This window comes from Rhinopithecus bieti, unplaced genomic scaffold, assembly GCF_001698545.2.
Source record: "Rhinopithecus bieti isolate Rb0 unplaced genomic scaffold, ASM169854v2 scaffold_14549, whole genome shotgun sequence".
Lineage (NCBI taxonomy): Eukaryota > Metazoa > Chordata > Mammalia > Primates > Cercopithecidae > Rhinopithecus > Rhinopithecus bieti.
In genome coordinates, this window is record NW_016808027.1 from 531835 (window position 1) to 555295 (window position 23461).

At 51.2% G+C, this 23461-nt stretch overlaps 1 protein-coding gene across 4 annotated transcripts in view; it reads right to left on the minus strand.

Moving 5' to 3' along the window:
• Positions 1 to 2726: 2726 nt before the first annotated feature.
• SLCO2B1 (solute carrier organic anion transporter family member 2B1) overlaps positions 2727 to 23461 on the minus strand; it is a 55277-nt gene continuing 34542 nt past the window's right edge. For all 4 annotated transcript variants that reach the window (XM_017885286.1, XM_017885287.1, XM_017885288.1 and 1 more), the window contains 7 exons: positions 20962 to 21064; positions 15570 to 15927; positions 12470 to 12635; positions 8734 to 8897; positions 6157 to 6221; positions 5701 to 5821; positions 2727 to 4733 (listed from right to left, as the gene is read on the minus strand). In XM_017885286.1, the coding sequence (XP_017740775.1) occupies positions 4553 to 4733; positions 5701 to 5821; positions 6157 to 6221; positions 8734 to 8897; positions 12470 to 12635; positions 15570 to 15927; positions 20962 to 21064 (1158 nt within the window). In that variant the 3' untranslated portion in view covers positions 2727 to 4552. The remainder of the gene's footprint in view (positions 4734 to 5700; positions 5822 to 6156; positions 6222 to 8733; positions 8898 to 12469; positions 12636 to 15569; positions 15928 to 20961; positions 21065 to 23461) is intronic.

The following is a 23461-nucleotide window of genomic DNA, read 5'->3' on the forward strand; positions in this document are numbered from 1 at the left end:
AGGAAGTCCTGCCTAATCCTTAACACCAGGTCTGATATAACCACTTGGAAGCCTTCCCTATTGGCCCCAGGAAAAGTCCTTGGCTTCCTCTTCTTCCCTCTCCTGTATGACTGACTACTCATGCTTTTGTTACTGTTTGTCAGCTTGTCTGTTTACACTGAGAGTTTGCTGAGTAGAGACTCTATCTGACACATGGTTGTGTCCCCAGCAGTGCCAGGAGAGGGGCACAGAGCAGACATGTAGGATATGTTGCTCATGTGAGTGGTTGAATGAATGAAGGAAGGGTGAATGAATCCAACCTTGAACCATCACTTCTTGGCCAGCCCCAGAATTGCTGTTTCCCGGGGTAAGCCCATTTGATAGCCAAAGGGGAAGCAGAGGGGAGGGACTGCTCTAGGAGGGAGAAAGAAAATCAATAAAAATGTAAATCTGGTTGAGAAAAGCTGTCCCAAGCTGGCTGTGGGGAGAGATAAGACTGGGCTGGCTGAGCCCTGGCTGACAGTGGAGGAGAGATTGGGGACAATGGAGCTGCGGCCAGGGTAGGGCAAAGGAGGTGTGTTCCTTCCTCTGTTGTCACTGCCCCCTCCCACCCTGATGCTCTCTGTGTTTATGAAATTTTTTCTGGGACAGAAGGAGAAGGGAGCTTATAAATCCTGATCATCAGGTGTGGTGCCTGTGAGCAGGTACATGATCTTACCCGGTCCTCACAGCTTCTGGGAGATAGGAGCTAGGCATGCTCAACCTCACTTGCAGGTGAGCAAACTGAGGTGCAGAGAGGTTAAATCATTTGTTCATGGTCACACTGTAATAAGTGGCAGAGTCAAGATCTGATCCCAAGCCTGACTCTCTCCACAACTCTATAATCTTTTCACTCCATTAAGGGCTTTTGATTGGGGATCTGGGATTCTTAGGAGGTCTACACCCAGGCATCAGATGGTCTTCAACCTCTGAAATCAAATGCACAATTGTCTGTGTGTGTGTTTTGTTTTATGTTTAGTGGAGAGTCTATGTCTTTGATCAGATCCCCAGAGGTGGTTGTCACTTGCCCCCCATTGCCTGTACCATGTTGCCTTCCTGGAGTTGGTGGCCTTTGAGCTGGGCCTGGAAGATTGAGTAAGACTTTATGAAGTGGGGATGGAGAGACAAGCAGTGGGGTGGGGATGAAGAAGATAACCCAGGTCAGAGGGAACAGCATAAGCAAAGATACGTGAAGGGGAAATAATTCAACACCTCCAGGCAATGGTGAGGATGTCCATGAGTTCTCTTTCACTTATCTGCATGTCAGTCATGACCTTGGATGCCAGCTCATGACGGGTCATCTGCCTGCCCTAGAACTTACCAGCCTCTAGCATCCCCGACCTTCCCAGGGTCTACAAGAAAAGAAACCTCAGGCCTAGGCATCAGGATGTCAGTTCTGGTCTGAGTCCTGTCCTCTGCTGATTTTACACTGGCACAATCTAGGAGGGAGACTTAATGTCTTCTCCTCCCAGCTTCCTGGTACAGGGTAAGAAAGTAAGCTCACAGATGCAAATGCTCGTGGCTCTTCATTGACCAGAGGCTATATTAGGGGAGAGGACTTCCCTGGGGCCCCCACAAGGCCTGGAAAACCCCTCTGGCCCTGACCTGCTCCACCCCTTGGCTCTTGACCCATTTCTGTCTTGGGTAACTCCTGAGTCTCTTCACCATGGCCAGTTTGGAAGACTTTAGGCACAAGGACCTCGTCTTTTCCTTCAGATCTTGGCTCAACAAAGAGGCGGACTCACCGTGATATGAACACAGCTTGAGCATCCAGGAGTCTCCCCAGATCCACGGGAGGGCCTCGGTGGTGTGTTCATGTTGTCATATTTTTGTAAAATTTGCAAAGGTAAGATATTTTAACCACAATAGAAATTACTATTTTCTTCACACTCCGACTTCCTTTGTGTTTCTATTTTCCTTTATATGGGATCATTGGAGTGGCCATGGGCACTTCTGCAGTCTGACTGAGGGGAAGCTGAGTGGGGGACTGATGTGAGTTGGGTTCATTAGGACATGTTTATGTGGTCCTCTGAAACACGGGATGTATTAATATTTATGTGGTTCTCTGTGTATAGATAAATCATTGCTAGTAATCTCTGTGTAGAGAATAGCTTCTAGGAATTCTACCCACTGCCCAACTCACTTGGCATGGTGATATTAAGTTGCGATATCGTGATATGAATGTGTCTCATGGCACCCAGCCCAGGAAGTATATGGTCAGTAGAGAAGAAACAGGAGAAACCAGACTTGAAATGCACAGAGCCAGAAGCTAGTCTGTGGAAAATTCTTCTAATCATCAGGGGGAGAAAATGTGTTTTAGAGGTTATGCAGGGCAGTTAATAAAAGTATTATGCATTTTTGGGGGATTGTGTGATGTATCTGTTTTGCATTCTTTTCTCATTATAGGTAAATATAGGTACTTTGTACCTAATTTTATGTTTATAATTTTGTATATTTTTCTTAAAGAGGGCTCCTCAAATTATAAAACCTTCAGTTCCCACAAGGTCTTCACATCCAACCTTGGCTCCATCATTTATTTTCTGTGATCTTGGGGAAGTCACTTGTGCTTTCTGAGCCAGTTTCCTCTTCTGTAAAATGTGAATGACAATTTGGACAGGTGAGGATTCAGAAATCCTCGTGACCTTATTCCATTTTTGAAACCATTAGTAGAAGAAGTCACTCAGTCAAACAAAAATTAAACCAGAATATAAAGATAGGAAAAGATGTAATATACAAGCAATAACGGTGAGCAATAAATCCAGTAAAACTTAAATCTAAGTTAATGGAAATGATGTGGTTGTTGCAAACCTCTAATGCAGTTTATAAAGAAAGAATTTTTGTAATAGAAGAGACATTATGCAAGAACAAATTTAATAATAAGCCATATCTATAATTCCAGACTTTTTTTTCCCCCTGCAAAACCTGGGAAACAAGAGGGATGAAGGAATATAAACATCCTAAAAGCCTCATATTGTTGGAGGAGACTTTGAAATTCTTGGCACTGATACATACATGCTTAGATATTTGTTAAACATTTACAGATACCAACCAGCAAAATAAAAAGGGAATTGGAACTTCTCTACCTCCCTTTTCTTTTATCACGTGGGAAAATCTCAAAGCCCTGGCACTGGGAGCTGCTCAGAAGGCAAGGGCCACATGTGACCCCAGCTTCCCCCCACCCCAAGCACAGGGCCAGGAAGCCACTGCTGGTGGCTCCCTGTCTGCTGCCTCCCAAGCAGCAGGTCCCAGTGAGGTGGGGTGGCAATAGGTTGGGCTGGGAGCAGATTAACAAACTCTCTCCTCCCCGCAGGGAAATAACCAGGCCAGATAAGACTAGCCTTAAAACAAAACAAGGGCCGATGTAGAAAAGGATTGGATCATAAGACCTGAGCAAGCCATAGCATCACTCATTACACAGAGCTGAGCTTTACTGCTCCCAGCATTACAGTAATGGGCCTGACGCCAGCCCAGGAATCCAGAGACCCAGGTGCCACCCCCCAAAAAATAGTGTCACAGAACTAAACATTATCCATGCTGCCCCAAGTAACACAGACCCAGGCACTCAGGAGAAAATAGAGAAATTAGGATCCTAGTCACAAAGGTCACAGGGACTTTGGTGGCCCCTGGTCACATGTGTGAAATCTTGGCAATGTGTAGGAATCAGTGAGTGCACACTGAGTATGTGTTTGTCTGAAATTAGAAAATACCCAAGTGTGGGCCTGAGTCTCCCTCCCTGCCCCAGGGCCCAGACTTGCCCACCCAGGGCCCCTAAGGCAGGTGTTGGGCCTCACCCTCAACCATGGCTCCCTGAGGGCAAGGGCTAGAACTTCCTGAGATGGAGAGTGAGTCTCCCGGCTTCAGCTAAGGCTTCCTGGGGCCCCCACACAGGCCTCCTGAAGGCCCTGCCAAGTCTGGGTGTCCCACACCTGAGGCCAGCTCCTTCCTCCCTGTGGGAGTCTACCCAGGGTCCAGCTCAGTGCTCTGCCTCCAGGGGGCGCCAAAGGGACACTTCTTAAAGGCTGCTGGAGTTGGGGAGGAGACCTGAGTGTACACTGACCGCACAGATGGTCACAGCTGAACAAGCCTGAAGGCTGGCAAGTTCATTCCCACCTGACAGGAGATGGCTGAGGCTCAGAGAGGGTGATCCAGGGATTGCAGACCTGGGCTGGGGCCCAGCATGGAGGGCAGCCTGGCCCACTGTGGCTCACTTTGCTATCCGAGGGCCCCAGGGAAAGGGACGCAGTCTTTCCACCCAGGAAAGCCTGGCTCCAGGACAGCTGGCTGGCTGGGGGAAGGAGGAGGAAGACCCTCTTGCTTCAGAAATGGCCAACACAGCAAATGCCCAAACAACTCTTTGGTTCAGACTAGCAAGCAAAGGCTCAGAGAGGATCAGTGTCTTGCCTGAAGCCACACAACAATTTAGTGGAGGAGCCAGAATGGAACACAGGGCTCTTGACACCCAATCTTGGGCAAAGGACTCAGAGGAGGTACTGCTGTGGCTGCCACTCTTGGCCAGGTGGGGCCCCAGGACAGCTCACACTCGGGAATCCTCCGGCTTCTTCCCTGGCCCTGACACTAGCAGTTGCTGCTCTACAGCAGGGCTGGATCTGCTCTCCTTGGTCCTTGCCTCTTTGTCCTGCTGCCTCAGGATGGCCAAAACTAAGGCGAAGCAGATCACGGAACCTGTTTTGAAGAAGAACTGGAGGCCGATGAACCTGGGGAAAGAATGGGAACCCTTGAACTCAAGAGCGGCCAGGCCAGGGCATGGACATCAGCAATCATCACTCATTGTGAAATCAGAGGCACTGAGGCCTCAGGGAGACACTGACCTCTGCTGCAGCTCTTCCCTGGAGGAGGGGGAGAGGCTCTGCAGAGGAGCCCTGCGTGGGAGCAGAGGCCTGGCCATCTTCATTGCCATGTCTTGGACTCTGCTCTGTGGCCTGGGCTGGCCCTGCCTGTCTCCGAGCCTAAGGGCTCAGAGGGCCTGACAAGTAGAATTTTATATTGCCCCACCTGCCCCAAGAACAAACGGGTTCCTTCTCCCCTGTTTAACTATCAAGGCCCTTGTTTGACTTTTCCTCTTCTAGGAAGCCCCCTGTGGACAGTCCCAGCCCACAGGAACTGTGCCCTCCTCACCTCCTCAGAGCTGAAAGTGAACAGCTCCTTGTTCCCAGCCCTGCTATCAAGTCCTCTCCACATCCATCCCAGGCCAGCCGCCTATGTGCCTTCAGGTTCCTTTGAGTTCCCCATTGTACAGATGGGAAGACTGAGCCCCAGATAAGTCCCATGATGAGGGAGACAGAGCTGGGCCTGAAACCCAGGCCTCCTGTGTCCTAGACAGAGCTTTCTCCCCAGCCCTTCACCCCAAGTCCCTCTTGCAGCATGGCTGCTCCTCTATTTCTCCCCAAGTTCCTGCATAGACTCTGTGGTCAAGGTCCAGCTCTGCCAGTTATTAGCTGTGTGACCTTGGGCTACTTGCTTTAACTCTCACTTTCCTCATCTATAAAAGGAGTGGGGCAGTGTCTAGCTTGAAGGACTGGTGAGCTCAGCACTGAATATATAATGGCACCTGTCACCTAGCAGGTAGACTTAAATGAAACCTCCCCTGCCTGCTAGTATCCTGCCTGGGACTCTGAGAGTATTTCCAGCACCCTTCCCACAAGCCGTCAAACCAGGTCTCACCGGTTTCGGAGCAGGTCATTATTGTAGTAGCGACAGACAGCTCGACGCCCACAGCTCAGGGCCCAGTGCACACAGGTGGTGTCGATGGCGCTGCCGTGGATCACGGGGCTGGGCATCCAGGCTGAGGGAGGCGGTGCTCAGGGGATAACGAAGGCCCACTGTCCTGCCCTGCCCCCTCCCTGGCACATACAACCCCTCAGGGGCTCTGGGTTACTGGGGCCTCTTGGCTCTCTGGCCCTCAAGCCCGCCCCACCCCTGTATCTGAGGTAGCTTCCTGATGGGTCTAGCCTCTGCCTATACACCCTGCTGTAGGAGAGCTGGGCCAGGCCTGTCACCCCATGGGCTTGTGAGCCCTAAGATCAGGGATTGAGTTCCGCTCATGCCTGTGCCCCAGGCCCGGCACACAGTGGGCATCTGGACCCCATCACCACCAATGGTCCCAAGCAAGATCTTTACCCAAAATCCTCAGGAACATGAACTGGATGCCCACGGCCAAAGTCTTGTCTTCTTTCTTCACTCCTCTAACAAGCAGAGACATGGGCAACATGAGGTTGGAGGGGTTCCAGCCCCCAAGGTCCATGCATCAACGGTGAAGGGTTCTCATCATGCCCTTCTCTCCCACCACCCAGCACCAGCCTCCCTCCCATCTGATGATCTAAGCTGGGGGGCTCAGGGACGTACCCCATCCCTTTTCAACCTGCAGAACCTGGTCCCATATACAAGACAACACACCCATTGACCATCAGGGTCCTGTGCTGACCTCTGTATGTTTTTGGTCACAGACATCACTCCTCTTCTTCCACCCACTGGTCCCATCAAATTCTCCCCTTACTCCTACAGTTGGCAAGACCTGGAGCTGGGACAGCCAGACACTTCCCCAGCATCCCCAACCACTGTAACGCCACAGCCTGCAATCCTCTGGCTCCCGCCAGACAACACCAGTGGCCGGCATTTATGGAGCGCTTACTATGGGCTCAGTAGTTCTGCCCTGCAACCCCACATCACTCCCATGAGTGAGATGTACATTAGCCCCATTTTATAGATAAGGAGACTGACACTTAGACAGATTCAATAACTTGGCCAGGATCTCATGGCCAACAGCGGTCAGGGCCCTATCCACGCAGTCCTGAGGCTGTGTTCTCAACTCCTTTCAGTCAGGCTGCCTGTTGGGCATCTGATTCCTCTATTTTCTCTCCCAGGCCGGCTTGTGTTCTAGATCTACATGTCTTCTAGTATTTGTGAGGGGCTCCATTTCCCTTCTAATTTCCTGGAAAGTAGATAGTGAATAAAATAATCCCAGGAGAAGGAAAATGGAAATTATCTTGCTCTGAGGTCCCTGTGATATTGTGAGATATGTATTTAGTCTTCCCGGCATACACTCCTACAATTCTTGGACTCTTCAAAGTGAGAAGTGTCTTTTTGTATGCTAATAAATCGACTGATGGTGAGCAGCCCCTAGGGAGCTTCAGGTTGGGGTTTGGTCACCAGAGGGACCAAGGCAGGATTAGAGGGTGGGGACTTTCAGCCCCAACCTCCAGCAAGGGGAGAGAGGCTGAAGGTTAAGGTGACTGCCAATATCCAGTGATTTAATCAATCATGCCTACATAATGAAGCTTTGGAGAGCTTCCGGATAGCTGAACACATGGAGGTCCCTGCAGGTGCAGCCAGAGAGGGCATGAAAACTCCTCTCCCATACCTCGCTGTGTGCATCACTTCATCTGTATCCTTTGTAATATCTTTTATAATAAACTGATAAACATCAAGTAGATGTTTTCCTGAGCTCTGTGAGCCACTCTAGCAAATAAAGCAAACTCAAAGATGGGGCTGTGGAAATCCCAGCGTATGGCTGGTCAGTCAGAAGCACTGGTAAAACAGCCTGGGGCTTGCGGTTGGCATGGGAAGTGGAGGGGAAGTCTTGTGGGACTGAGCACCCAGCCTGTGGGATCTGATGCTGTCTCCAGCTAGATCGTGTCAGAATAGAATTGGAGGACACCGGCTGGGGTCCACTGCAGAATTAATTGCGTGCCTGGTGTGTGGGAAAATACCCCCACACTTGTTGCAGAAGTCTTCTGTGTTGATTGTTGAGTAACAGAATAGAAAAACTGCTTTTCTCAGCCGAGTATGGTGGCTCACGCCCGTAATCCCAGCTGTTTGGGAGGCCAAGGTAAGTGGATCACTGAGGTCAGGAGTTCGGGACTGGCCTGGCCAACATGGTGAAACCCTATCTCTACTAAAAATACAATTAGCTGGGTGTGGTGGCGGGTGCCTGTAATCCCAGCTACTAGGGAGGCTGAGGCAGGAGAATCACTTGAAGCCAGGAGGAGGAGGTTGCAGTGAACCGAGATTGCGCCATTGCACTCCAGCCTGGGCGACAGAGCAAAACTCCTTCTCAAAAAAAAAAAAAATATTTTTTTCTCACTCAGTCCTCTTATCCCAGTCCTTACCCCAGGAGACCCTGATTTTGAACTCAGGTGCCAATTTGTCAGGGCCAGCAGGCACTCTTAGGATGAAGGCCACAAAGATCTTGGCCCAAAAGGCAGTGCTAAGCATGGGCTGGGTCCACAGTGGGCACCTGATAAGCACTTATATGTAGCCTTGAAGCAGCATTCAGAATCATGCACTAGACTGACACAGTTTGGTTTCCTACATGCACCTCCTGCAGCTTATCTATTGCAGGTATGATGTCCTCACCTCCAGAGGCCAGGACAGGGCCCTAGGTATGTCCTCCTCTCCCCTGGGCAAGTAGGAGCCTGGGCTCTGGGTCAGAGAACCAGTACTATTCCACCCAACACTTGCTATGTGACAGGGGCCAGCTCCTGAACTTCTCTGAGCCTCAATTTTCTTATCTGCAAGATGGGGAGAAAACCTTGCCTCAGTAGGTTGCCATGGGATGAACACAGTTAAGGCCACGTTGTGGGGGCCAGGACACCCAAGTGGCCTCCTTCCTTGAACTTCCCCCTCAGAATTCCTTGTTCTGCTTCTGGTTAAGGACCTCCTGGTATCCACCTGCCCCTGCCCCGCCCCCACCTTCACCTTAGGATGAGCATGAAGGAGGGTGTGTGGGTGAGACAGGCCAGGGCCGAGCCCAGGCTGACCAGGAGCAGGAAGGGCACCACCAGGTGGCTGCAGGTCGAGTCACAGGATCCCGCCATCACGGGGTTGCCCTCCGCCACGCAGCTGCAGTTGGTGTAGAAAACCTGGAGTGGGAAGAGGAGGAAGAGACTCCAAGAGCTCCAAGGGCAGGCAGCTGGCCAAGGGCTTACAGCGGGGAAGGCTTGTGAGAGGCCCAAGTCCCACGGCCATTTGGGGTAGAGCTGGCTGGGAGTCTGAGATCCTGACCCATTGGCTGAGCAAAGATGGCTTGAGGAGCAGGCACGTCAAGGGCTCTCTATGCTCAAGTTGAGCCTGGGCTGAGGCCGTGAGCAGGGAGAGGGAAACAGAGAGAAAGTAGAGAAGAAGAGGGAGGGACCCAGAAGAGCATCATTCTCCCACATTCTACACACCAGCTGTAAGAAAACATCCCCAGACTGGCCATGCCCCCGGGCTGGTCCCCTGGAGTGTTTGATCCCAGCCTGCACTCACTCCCTAGGTAGCCAGGAAAACCTCCAGCTAAGGACTCTGAGAAGTGATCTGGAATGCCGGGGCCCGCGGGCACCCGATAGAAACCAGGCCAAGCCAAGAGGCCTGATCTTCTCTTTACTTTCCCATAGACCAGAGCTTCTGGACTCATGTGCCCCAGCCACACGGGGCCTCAGATGGGAGACAGGTGTGCAGGGATTAGTCCCATCAGCCCTTGAAGTGGCCAGCTGGCCTGGGCAGCTAGAGCCCTCTGAGCCTCTCACCTCCAGCCCTGGCAGCTGCAGACACTTCCCAGTGTGAAAAGGGTTCGGAATCCCTGAGGTGGATGCTGGGGGCCTTGGGAGAATTTTAAGCCAGGAGTAGATGAGACTGGATGGTACAAAGGGTGTTCTGGGGGCTGCACGGAGGAGGGACCAGATCAGGGAGGCAGGCCAAGGGGCCCATCACAGAGTGGGCTTGGGGGTGTGTGGATAAAGGGTTTAGATTTGAAGTTACTTAGCAGGTGGAATAAGAGAAAGGCAGGAGAGAGTGAGCATGTGAGCACTTAGGCTTGGGTGACCAGGCACTCTCCATTGGCCAGCAGAGCCAATGTGCATGATGAAGCTGTGCTGATCCTTCACACAAGGGTCTGAAGACCTTTCACACAAGAAGCTGTGTGACCCCTAAGTGCATATCATCTTACATTGCAGGAAAAGTGGCCCCTGAGCCTCCAAATACAGGCTGGAGATACAATGGAGGGACAAGAAATGGAGAAATGCTAAGGCAAGGTTCCTGGGAGAGAGACATCCTGCCCCTGCTCCTTTTCTCAGAAGCAGAGGGTTAGTGGGATAAAAGCAAAGGCTGGATTTTTCCTGACCCTTGGATTTTTCCTGACCCTTGGGTTTTTCCTGACCCTTCAGTTGGGTTTTCCTGACCCTTCATATTCATCCAATTCCATGGCAGGAAGTTTTTCTTATGAATGACTTCAATCCCTGTGCTGCTGCAGAGTCTCATTCCCCCAGAGCATTCAGCACCACACCTGTGCAGCCACCCACCTGCCCCATCTTACCTCATTCACTCATGTACTCATAAGCTGTTACTGAGCAGCTGTGCTGGGCGCTGAGCCACCCATCCCTGAGCCAAGATGCTCACAATCCAAGGAGGCAGACATGTCAAGACACAATTCCAGGCCAGCATGACAATAGTCCCTGAGTGCTAGCCTGGTCTCAGCTGCACCCTCCTCCAAATACTGTACCTAAATCCAAGCCTCCGTGATGTTCCAAAGAGGGGGCTGACTGGGAGGCCAGGGCTTTGGTGTCTAGTCCCAGCCCTGGTATTGAGACTCTGGGCAATGTCTGGTCCTTTCCTGGGCCTCCATTTCTCATCTGTACAATGGGCGTAATAGGAATGTGTATTACTGAGTATTTAAAATTACCTAGGCACTGTGCTGTGTGCTTTCGTGGATAACGTCATGTGGTTCTTTGCTTACTATTTAATGAATTCATCCAGGTAAAGCATTTATTCAGTACATTCCTGCTCTGTAGTAGGCACTCAATAATATCTCCCCTATTTTACAGGCCAAGAAACTGAGGCACTGGTTAAATAATTTGCCTAAGGTAACAGAGCCAATTAGAGGCAGAACAGGGATTTGAACCGGGTCCCATACCCACAGGAGTTCACTTCTCCACCTGCCAAGGCCTGGGGGCCTCTGGAAGGGCTCTCAGGCCCAGGTAGTGCCTGACTGGTTTCTAAAGGACTACGCACCATCAACAGGTTCTTCTGCACCAGCCGGTGCAGCCCAGGTCTCTCCCTGGAGGAGCCTCAGCTTTAGATGCTGATGCCCAGCATGAGGGTGGGAGGTGAGAGGACTCTGGAGAGAGGGAGATGTTGTCATAACAACCAGCCTGATGCTGCTGCCCTGACAAATCCCCCAGGCTTCACTACAGCCTGGGGGCCTGAGAAGGCAGACATTGTCCCCTTTGTCATTTTGGGAAACTGAGGAAAAAGGGGAGGAGGAACCGGCTGGTCTTAGTCTTCCTAAGATTCAGAATGCACTGCTGCTGATTACATTGCCTTCATTTCCCCACTGGGCCCCTTGGCTCTGAGTCCTCAGCTCCCAGCACAGGGCCTGGCCCAGAGGAAGAGATCAGTGAAAGTTTGTTGACTGACTGACTGATGAAATGCTCGCTGGCCTTCTGTGTCCTGTACTTTGCTCGCCTGCCCCCACACTATGGCCTCAAGCGTGATCAAACACAGATCTGAACTTGTTACTCCCTTGCTGAAAACCCATCTGTGGCTTCCTACTGCTCTCCAGAAAGTCCCCATTCTTGGCCTGGCATTCAAGGCCCCTCTTTTTCTGGGCCCTGCCTTCCCTTCATGAACCCTTGTGCTTCTGCTCCAACAGAAATGCTGTGTGTGCATGCTTGCACATGTGTGTTCCTCCAAACCTCTGCTTAGGCCATTTCCTCCTGCCTGGAAAGCTCTTCCCTCTCAAGTCCTAGTTTACCCATTCATTCTTGAATGTCTGGCACAAATGCCACTTCCCGTGAAGCCTTCTGGGACCCACCCCCACCCAGGGGGTTGTGTCTCTTTTCATCTTTGTATGTACTTGTATCGACCAGTGGTCTTACCTATCAGCACCTCTGGAATTCCTGTGAGTTATTTTCTTTTGCATCTCCCCTGCACAGAGATCTGGAAGCCAGAATGGTTCACCTCTGTGCCCTGGGCCCAGGCTGGCAATGAAAGCTTTATTTTTATTTTTTGAGATGGAGTTTCACTCTTGTTGCCCAGGCTGGAGTGCAATGGCATGATCTCGGCTTACTGCAACCGCTGCCTCCCGGGTTCAAGTGATTCTCCTGTCTCAGCCTCCTGAGTAGCTGGGAGTACAGGCACACACCCCGACGCCTGGCTAATTTTTTGTATTTTTAGTAGAGATGGGTTTCACCATATTGGTCAGGCTGGTCTGAACTCCTGACCTCAGGTCATTTGCCTGCCTCAGCCTCCCAAAGTGTTGGGATTATAAGCGTGAGCCACCGCGCCCGGCCGATGAAACTTATTGAGAGAATAATGTTCTACATCTGCCAACAGAGAGAGACAGAGAGAAGAGAGCTAGAGAGTGAGAGCTTGCAGAGGTGGAGAGTATGACAGGCCCACAGAGACAGGGCAGGCAGGGCCCTGAGGGGCAGAAATTGCCACCAGAGGCCTGACTCACCTGGCTTTTGTCCAGAGCATCCTGGACCACCCGGCTTGAGCAGCCTGCGTGGCAGGGTGTGATGTATTCCACACGAGTGCTGGGGTCGCAGACAGGGTTAAAGCCGTCCGATGGGCAGGAGCAGACCTCCATGCAGCTTGGAAACAGCTCTGGCCCAGGCTGGGCACTGGTGGGAGAGAAGGTCAGTAGGGTTGGCCTGGCTTCCCTCCCTTAGGCCACTAGCGGGGACCTCCTCAACCCTGTAGCCGAGAGCAATGGCCAGAGATTTCGGCTCCACACGGAGGATTTTCACCATCAGGGCTGCCCGAGGATGGTGTGATAGTGAGCTCCTTGCAATGAAGGTGTGCAAGTATGGAGACAGGCCCCCTAGATCCTACGAGCCTTTGAGCTTCTTCAAACATCTCTGCACCTCAGTGACCCTTCTACAGGGTATACAAGATAAATTCCCCCCAGAAGTTAGTGTCAGATGAAGAGTATCTTTTCCTCAACGAGCTTCCTTTCTCCGAAAATCAGTGATTGCTTCCTTTCTCAGAAAATCAGAGCTATGAGTGTGGGACCCAATCAGGAGAACTGACCACCTGTGGGATCTCCAGCCTGTTCCTGCCTCTCTGGGCTTCAGTTTCTCTGCCTGTCATGGCCATCCTGCAGTCTCACTGCCACCACCCTGTTCACTGTGTCCAGGAAACATTTTAGTCCCACCTGCCTCCCTCCGAGGGCCTGCTCCCAAATCCCCTGGGTGCCCCAGCTCCAGGTGGCCAGGGCAAGGTGAAGGTGGGCAGGGGCAGGAGGTCAGAGGGAGGCTTAGTCTGAGGGGGAGGTCACCCTGGGAGGAGGGCAGGGAGGTGGCCTCTGGGACTCAGAGTGTCACCTGCCTTCACGCTAGGGGGAAGCACAGCTAACCTGCCAGGGAGAGAGAGGCCCAGAGAGGCTGTGCCTTTCAGGGTCACACAGGGGTCCAGTGGCCAGGCTGCGGAGAAGGCCAAAGGTGGAAGCTGGAGGTCCCTGTCTTGGGCTTGGGGTGGGTATGGGGCAGAGGCCAGGCTGATCAGTGAGGCTGGGACTGGAGCTTAGTGAAATCTCAGTTCCATGGAGAAGAGGGTGAGTAGGAGCTGGAGACAGTCTCTAGCCAGGGTGTGGAGTGGGGAAGTGGAGCATGGGGCAAAGTGAGCTCCTCTCCCTCCCTGGGGTGAGGGGACACTCCATCTGAGAGGGAAGGAAGATCATCAAACACAAAATATTTCCTCCTCCTCCTCTGCCAGACAGTGCTGGTGTGTGTCTGACAACATCTTGGCACATCTCCCTCGGGGTGGGGGTAGGAGTGGGAAGGCTGGCACTGTCTGCGCGGAGGGCCTATCAGGAGGCGGTGCCAGGGGACTCTGCCAAGGGAGAGGCACCTCCCAGAACCCTCTGCCAGCAGCTGGAAGGCTGAGCAGATAAGAGTTAGAGGGCCCTTCCTCTGCTCCTCACTCTCATTGACCACCTGGAGCTGATTGCTTCTGTGGGGACAGTCCTGGCTCCAGGCTCTACCCTGTTCCAGCTATGGGGTAACTTCACCTCTCTGAGCCTTGCTGTACTTATCTGTGAAAAGGGGCTAATAAGAGGACCCATTACAGAGATCCTGTGGGGGTTCAATGAGATGTAATGTGGGAAGACGCTGAGTGAAGGGAGACCTTCGGTTCTTGCAGCTGTTGGGACCTGTGGTTGTGCAGGAATAGGGAAAGTTCTTCTTGCCTAGCTCAGTTGGTCCCAAATAGTCTCTTCAGTGAATTAGAACCCAGAGCTTAGTGAATAAATCACAAGAATTTAGGTGAGAACACAGGTGACACGAGATGTCAAAGCTAAGGTGTGAAAGGGAGAAGAAAAGAGAGATGGGGCGTGTGGGATGAGCTTTTTCTCCCATGCACTGTTGAACACATTGTGATAAAATATCCATTGACTTTTACTGTAAAATCATTTGTTTGAGGACCTGGCTCCCTCCTCAGACCAGGGACTTCCTGAAGAAGTGGCTAAAGCCCCCGCTGCAGTGCCTAGAACAGGGCTCTGTACACAGGAGGCCCCAGTCTAGAGAGCGGAGTTGCCTCCCTGTTTGGAAAAAGAGGGGCAGAGAATGAAAGGGGGAGGAGGGAAGGGAGATGGGGGAGAGATCAGCGAGGGTGGGAGCTAGGACAGATGGGGAGGGGCTGGGTGCTCCTTGGCCCTAAGCTGAGCCCCTGACAGCCATGCAGGAGGACCCCCGGTGATGAAAGCTGGCACCTGGGTGGAGGCAGAAGATGCCAAGGAAGAAGCGGGGACGGAAAAAGTTGGGAAATTCTAGCTGAGTGTTGGGCCAACTTAAGCCTGGAGCAGTTTCCAGGAAAAATGAAATCATTCTGGAGAAGAGGCAGGAATGTGATTTCCAACATCCTCTCCAAGAAGGCTCCCAAGGGTAAAGGTGTGATGGAGAATTGTGGAACTAGAAATCAAGAGACTTCCTCCCAGAGGGTGGAGGCAGGTGCTGCCTCACAGATGTGGAAAAAGAATTCTGTAATTTTAGAGTAATGGAAAAACAGAATTTTAGCTCCCAAGCTCTAAAACCCAAAATATCAGAGGTCTGTTGTCCAATCTTTTCCCAGTGCCTGAGTCTCCTCTGCAGCCTCTCTGATAGGGGCCATCTAGTCCCTTGCTCACTCTCTCATCTCTTCTCGTTCTGGGTTGAGAGCATGCTCCCTTCTGGGCAGGCCATTCCTCTGGCTGAGCTGGGTCCTGGCTCCTGTGATGCGGCCTCTGTCCCATCTCTGTTGGGCCCACAGGGCTTAGTCACTATGGAGATGCCATCCCATGGGTGGCTCTGCCCTGTCTCAGCCTCCACACCCTCCCGGACTTGAGAGTTTCTGCCCCTGACGTCTCATCCATGCCCCTTCCAGTGGTGCCTGACACCCACCCTGGAGCCTTCTGGAGCACCCCACTGCTTGACTCCAATCTCCAAAGGGCTGTTAAGCAGAGGTGGGGAGGCAAGATTTGAGGCAGGGGGCGCCCCACCATCCTGGCCTCTGCCCAGGGCCCCTGTCCTCCCTGTCCCGTCCTCCTAGGCTTGCCTTCGTGTGCCCACGCACACACTCACCTGGTCTGGTGGGTGATGCCCGCAATCTGGTGACTGGGGCAGCCGATAAAGAAGAGCGGCAGGCTGAAGAAGAGGCACAGCAGCATCCCCAGCAGGCAAAGGGCACCGCATCCCACAGGGCCCAGGTGGAGGCGCTTGACCAGGACGCCACCCACCACGATGCCCACGATGACCGAGGGGAAGGAGAGGCAGCCGATGAGCAGGTTGGCGTAGGAGGCTGTGATGGAAAACTGGCGCTCCAGGAACTTGGGTAGGAAGGTGGCCATGCCCGCAGCCATGGATGACAAGCACACCTGGGACAGGACCACCAGCAGGAAGATGGGGTGGCGTAGGGTCTGTAGCAGCACCCTGGGGAAGACTGTGGGGGTGAGTGCAGAGGAGGTCAGGGCAGGCAGGGCAGCCAAGCCGTCCAGCAAAGACTGCCCTCCTCCCCTGCACAGTTCAAGCAGTTCCATTCCTTCCAACCCTTCCCATTCCACTTAAATCTACTGCAATCAATTTTATCCCACTTGATTCCAGTCCATTTATTCTAGTCCTTTTTTATTTTATTTATGTATGTATGTATGTATGTATTTATTTTGAGACAGAGTCTCTCTCTGTTGCCCAGGCTGGAGTACAATGGTGCAATCTCAGCTCACTGCAACCTCTGCCTCCTGGGTTCAAGTGATTCTCGTGCCTCAGCCTCCTGAGTAGCTGAAACTACAGGCGTATACCACCATGCCTGGCTAATTTTTGTATTTTTAGTAGAGATGGGTTTTGCCATGTTGGCTAAGCTGGTCTCGAACCCTAGGCCTCAAGTAATCTACCCTCCTCGGCCTCCCAAAGTGCTAGGATTACAGATGTGAGCCACCACACCTGGCCCTTGTTCTAGTTCATTTTTGAAATTCTGTTTCATTTCGTTCCATTGAGTTAGACTTTATCTTATTTGATATGTTTTTTTTTTTTTTATTCAATTCTATTCAGTTCCATATAGTTCTGGTCCATGCCATCCTGTTTGATTCAATTTCATCCATCCCATCCCATGTCATTTCATTTTTTCTATTCTACGTATTCATTCCTCTCCCCTGCCCCACACAGTTCTTTCCATCCTGTCCTGCTACAGCTTTTTCCAAGCCACCTGGGCCTTCATCCTCCCTTGCGTCCCAAACACAGGTCTCAATTCCTTGCCCTGACCTACCCATCCCTAGCTTGTATTTCTCCATAGCCGTCTACCTAATGTACTATACTTTTCACTCATCTAGCTGTTTTATTGTCACCCTACCAGAATATAAGCTTTCTTTAAAAAGATCCGGGGGTTTTGTTTTTTGTGTTGATTACTAAGTCTCCAGGGCCTGGGATATAGGAGGCACCTGAATTCATGGGATGAAGGAAGGAATTAATGGATATATGGACTAATATGTAATCAAATGTCAATATGTCTGGGGCAGAATCAAAGACCTCCAGAGAAGGTGAAATCTGAGTCGGCTTGCTGCTGGGAGACTTCCTGGAGGTGGGACAGAGCTAGGGCCTAAAGAATCGGTGGGCGGGGATCTGGGGAGGTGAAGCAAGGAGGAAAAAGAATTGAGTAGGGGCCCAGGAGGGGCAAATGCTTGGAGGTAGGAAAAGAAGTGAGTGTTCTGGCAAAAAATTACCTCCCCAGTCTCCTGCGAGCTCCTAAAATGGTGCCTCATTCACTGGTTGTTCCCATTGCAAGTCTGCTAAACTGAAGGGCACGAAAGGGTGGGAAAGTCCTTTCCTCGCTGGGCTCCAGCAGCCAGGTGATGCTCATTGGCAGGGGCAGCCCAGGTGAAAGTGTCAAGGACACTTTCTGTTCGACACGTGAAATCCTCTCTCCACTAACATGTGTTTCTGCCTGCAGTAGGCAAGACTGAAGTCAAATATAAGGTATGGAGGGAGAGGAGCAAACCACTTGCCAGGCCAGGCTGGTGGGGCCATGGGGGTTCTCTGGGCCAGGTGGGGGCTCCTTCTGTTCCTGCAGCAGCAGGACCAGGGCCTCTGTCATGGGAAGATTTCTGTCTGTCCTCAGAGCAGAGCCAAGTCAGCTGGTTCCCTGGCCCCCTTGGGCCAGGCTAGGATCTGTTTCCTTGGGAGGCAGAAAATAAAAGACAAACAGTTCAGGCGGGGTGGGTGGGGACTGTGGAATTCCCCCTCTTTTCTGCGCCAGGTCTGCCTCCTGTCCCTGGTTCCTTGCTGCACACCACACATTTAGCCAGCATTAGAGTAAAGAGGTGTGAGGCTCGCTGTGACCCCAGGTAGCTGCTCAGCCTTCTTGCCATGAGCTGCTCTGGCCAGGGCGTCTGAGGCCTTATATGGAGCCACGAATTTCAGTCTGGCATGGCCCAGGTTGTACAGGTGCCCCTACTGCATGGTAGAGTCCAGAGAGGGACAGGGGCTCGTCCAAGTTCATCCAGAGGCCAGTGTAAGGCCAGGAGTTTCCTAGGGTCTCCTGACTCCTAGTACAAGGTCCATCCTCCCTTCTATACTCCCTCCCCCATTCCTGTGCCTCTCTGGCTGCCTGACTCTAGAGGGCTCCATTTCATGGACTGCTTCCAGTCCATTCTCCTGCACTGATCACTGCAGTGTGCTTTATAGCCATCCCCCATCTCTCCTCAGCATCCACAACCTGACTCCGGAATAGATGGAAAATTCCTGGAGGGCAGAGGCTATGCCTTTCACTAAGATAGGGCTACCTGCAGGGGAATTCCAGGGCCCATCTCCAGCTCTGAGGCAGATCTTTTCCATGAGACAGGGCTTCCCTTAGCACAGCACAGTGTCTCCCCCATCAGACAAGTCAGGGCCTCCCTCAAGTCAGTGACTCTGTCTTCTTCATCAGCCAGGAGCCTCACCCAGCTAGACACCAGGTATCCTCTGTCAAATAGAACAGGTTCTCCTTCAATCTAGGGACTATGCTTCTTCCAATTAGTTAGGGGCTTCCCTTAACTCAAGGGCAATGTCTCCCCCCGTAGACAGGAACCTCCTCTACTTCAAGGACTACGTCTCCCTCATCAGACAGGGGCGTTCTCCACCATAGAGGTCAGGTCTCTTCCATCAGCCAAGGTAGGGTCTCGCTCCATTTGGGGACTACGTATCCTCCATCAAAGAGATTGTATCTTTTGCATTAGACAGGGGCTTCCCCTAGCTCAGAGACTATCTCCCTCATCTGACAGGGGCCTTTCCTAGCTCAGGAATTATCTTTCCCCAAGAGTATAGGGCACCTCCAGCTGAAGGACCATGGTTCCTCCTCCCTTGGCCTTCCTTGTGGCACCAGGTGGTCAAGGCCAGGCCCTAGAGTCAGACTGGCCCCTGGAGTTCAGCAGAAGCCAGGCTGGCTCACTGGTCACAGGGCCTGAGGCACCCCTGCCCTGATTCTCTCCAGGCCCATGTAGAAGCTGAAACTACCAGAGACAATCTGGCCTAGAACACTTGCTCTAGGTTCCAATTTCACCAGCTTCCCTCCGGGCAGAAACCCAAGCAGTGATTAATAAGCAATTCAGCAGCACAGCCTTCTGGGGCCTAATAGCATCTGGGGGTGGCCTGAGGCTAGGGAGTCCCAGCTCCTGCCTCTAGGCCCAGCACCATGCATGGAGTCCAAGCCCTCTCTTTCCCTGAGAATGCTGAAAAAACGGGGCTAGATTACTGATATCCCAACATCAAGTCTTTTTTTTTTTCAGACAGGGTTTCTCTCAGTCACCCAGGCTGGAGCGCAGTGGTGAGATCACAGCTCGTTGCAGCCTCAAACTCCCAGGCTCAAGCGATCCTCCCACCTCAGCCTCCCCAGTAGCTTGGACCACAGGCATGCACCACCAAGCCCAGCTAATTCTTTAATTTTTTTTTTTTTTGTAGAGGCAGGGTCTCCCTATGTTGTCCAGGTTGATCTCAAACTCCTGGGCTCAAGAGGTCCTCCTGCCTTGGTCTCCCAAAGGGTTGGGTTTACAGGTGTGAGCCACCATGTCCTGCCCCAACGTCAAATCTTAGGAAGTTCTTCCCAAGAATAGGCCTAATTCCTTCCTGTTGCAGAAATCCTCAGTAAGGAATGAAGCAACCCCTGTGGATAGTACCCTCCTAAACCACAGGCAGCTCAATTTACTATCCTAGGGCATGGTCAGAATAACAGTGGAACAAGAGTAATAATTGAAATAATTGTACCTTATACATGAGTATAGTTTTTTTTAATAGCATAAAGAGGCTTTCCATTTTTCATCTCATTTGATTCTCATGATAGCCCTTGAGATAGGCAGAGCAAGGATTATTGACCCAATCTTCCAGATGAGGAAACTCAAGTTAGAAAAGGAAACTAACTTCTTTAAGATTGTACACTGGTCACTGTTACGGGCAGGACTCAAATCCAAGTCTTCTGACCTGCCATCCAGAGCTCTGTAAGAGCTGGGCACACAGCAGGTACTCAATCAATGCTCCTGGGGTCATAATCTTGAGAAAGAATGGCCTGGTCATAATGTGTACTCTGGTTACTGATAGACTGAGTTCATAGTCTCAGGATCATAGCCTCATGGACTTTAGATCATTGAGTCTCCTCCTCGCTATATAGATGGGGAAGCAGAGGCCCAGAAGGGAGCAGGGATCAGGGACAAAAGCCCAGGTTCTGGAATTTATCCCAGAGCTCTCTCCGCCCATGCTTCTGCCTGGGAATTTGACAATTTCTCGATGGCCTCCCATTTGCAGGCTCAGTGGTGGGTGGGAAGGGGGGAAGGGTCATAGATGAGTCAGCACAGGCCTGACCTTCAGGAGCACAGGCTCAGACCTGAACTCATGTAGAAGCCCTGAGGGTTCTGAGAGCTAAAGAGGGAGGGAAGTGGCCTTGCTGGCCAGGAGAGCTGGACTTGTGGAGAAAGCAGTGGCTTTTGAGCTGGACCTAGAGGGATAGGGAAGGTTTTGTTGTTGTTGTTATTGTTTTTGAGATGAAGTCTCTGTCTGCTGGAGTGCAGTGGCGTGATCTTAGCTCACTACAACCTCCGCCTCCTGGGTTCAAGTGATTCTTCTGTCTCAGCCTCCTAAGTAGCTGGGACTACAGGTGCCTGCCACCATGCCCAGCTAATTTTTGTATTTTTAGTAGAGACAGGGTTTAACCATGTTTGCCAGTCTGGTCTTGAACTTCTGACCTCAAGTGATCCGCCCACCTCGGGCTCCCAAAGTGCTGGGATTACAGGCATGAGCCGCCACACCTGGCCCATAGGGGAGATTTTGAAAGCAATAAAAAATGATGGTCCAGGCAGAGAGGATTGCATGTGCAAAGACTCACAAGAAGTAGATGGTGCTTACGCGGGGTCTGCCGGTAGAGAAGATGAATCAAGAAAGGCGGGAAGGACTGGATCCTGTACAGCCTCGAGGGCCCCTCTGGCCCTGGCTCCCCATAACCTGGTCTGAGCTGACTTACCTTTAATGAACTGGATCACAGTCAGGTTTGGTGCAATCTGGACTAGGCCATCCTGCTTCTTTGTGGACTCCCCAGGGCTCTGCTTAGAGGGAGAGTCCTTGCCCTGAAGGAGACACAAAACCAAGGACAGTCCGCTGGATACCAGCGATCCCATTCAGGGTGGGCTGTGGGCTGGGAAGGAGAGCTCTTGGAGAGGAGAGGGTGAGGGCCCTGTCATATCTTCAGGAGCAACTGAAGCCTGCAGTGTTCCATTTGTTCTTGGCCCTACAGGTGCCCAACAAGTGATTTTGAAAGAATGAATAAAATTCTTATGGTTAAACTTCGTCATCACCAGTATCCACATGGGTTAGTTGTCATGACCACTATTAACATCATAATAATCACCAACATTTTTAGGAAAATCATCACCATAATCATCGTCATCATTTCTATTCCTTTCAGCTTAAATATCACCCTCATTCACATCACCCATATCATTGTGACTAAATGACAAATTTAGTCATGACATTACCATCACGATATGATGATTGCTATTGTTATCTCTGTCGTGATCACCACCAGCAGCACAATCATCATTATCACTGTCACCTGAACCTCCAGAATCACCACCACGTGATGATAATCAGAATCATCAACGTCATTATCACTTTCTCTATCATCATCATCATTACCATTGCCTTCACTGAGATCAGTATCTCCAGCCTCATCTCCATCGCCACTTCCATCATCACCACCAATGCTACCCAAAACACCAACACACCAGTCCCGTCAATCTTCACTCCCACTGTCACTGCTCCTCTTGGATGAATCAGGTCACACCTAGAGGACGGACTCAGCTTTGGGTCCAAGCTGTGAAGATGCCCATGGACACCCTGGAGTATGTCCCTCCACCTGGGTGGGGACCGCCTATGTGCAACTTTTGAAAAAGAGGGGACAAGAATATTGTGTGTGTGCAGGGAGGGGGCACAATCACCATCTTCTGATTGTCAGAAATAAGAAAGGAAATAATGATAAATAACGGTTAATGCCTACTAAGCACTTACTATATGCTGGGCACTGTTCTAATGACTAATGCGTAACTTATTGAAACCTCACAACCTCCTGAAGTATATACGTCCCTACCAACAACTTGGAGAAGGAAATAAATGTCAAAAATCAGTTTTAAGAAATGAAGTAGATACCATAATCATCCCTTTTTGTCATGTAATAAAACTGAGACACAGAGAGAAAATATCTTGTTTCAAGCCACACAGATAATAAGTGGTCCAGCTAGGATTTGAATCCAGACATCTTGGCTCCAGAGTCTGAGCACTTCACTGGTATACTCTGCAGGAAGGGGGCAACCAATGCCAAGGGCACAGAGTACTCTACCTACATTTCTCTAACAAAACTCTGTGAGGCAGGTACTATTACTATGCACATATTTTAGATGAGGAAACTAAATCTTGGAGAAGTTGCTATGGGCACAGGGTCATTTGAATATAAGTGAGCAAGTGGAGTGCAATTTAGTTACATTTTTCTATGTAGGCTGAGGTCAGAATTAAAAGCGAAAAATTCCCTGGAAGAAAACTTATGCCGAGGCCGGGTGTGATGGTTCACTGCTGTAGTCCCAGCACTTTGGGAGCCTGAGGTGGGAGGATTGCTTAAGCTCAGGAGTTCAAGACCAGCCTGGGCAAAATGGTGAAACCTCGTCTCTAATAAAAAAAAAAATAAATCAGTCAGGCGTAGTGGCTCACACCTGTAATCCCAGCACTGTGGGAGGGTGAGGCGAGTGGATCACCTGAGGTCAGGAGTTCAAGACCAGCCTGGCCAACATGACAAAACCCTGTCTCTACTAAAAATACAAAAATTAGCTAGGCATGGTGGCACATGCCTGTAATCCCAGGTACTAGGAGGGCTGAGGCAGGAGGATTGCTTGAACCTGGGAGGCAGAGGTTGCAGTGAGCTGAGGTTGTGCCACTGCACTTCAGCTTAGGCAACAGAGCAAGACTCCATCACAGAAAAAAAAAAAAAATTAGCCAGGTGTGGTGGCATACACTGGTAGTCCCAGCTACTCAAGAGGATGAGGAGGGAGGATCATTTGAGCCAGGGAGATGGAGATTGTGTCAGAGGCGTTAGAATCAGAACGATTCCATGTTGACTGAGGGTTAGGAAAAATGATGCTGGGACTTGCTGGGCTGCATTCCCAGAAAGTCAGGCATTCCTAGCCTCTAGATGTTTATGGTTAAAGGAACAGATTGAAAATGTTTACTAAATAGACCCAGACTTAGGAGTGTCCTGATATCCCGATGTCTTGAGAGCAGAAGCATTCCTAATTTTGCTTTAAAGATAATAATATTGATTCTTGGCCGGGCGCGGTGGCTCAAGCCTGTAATCCCAGCACTTTGGGAGGCCGAGACGGGCGGATCACGAGGTCAGGAGATCGAGACCATCCTGGCTAACACGGTGAAACCCCGTCTCTACTAAAAAATACAAAAAACTAGCCGGGCGACGTGGCGGC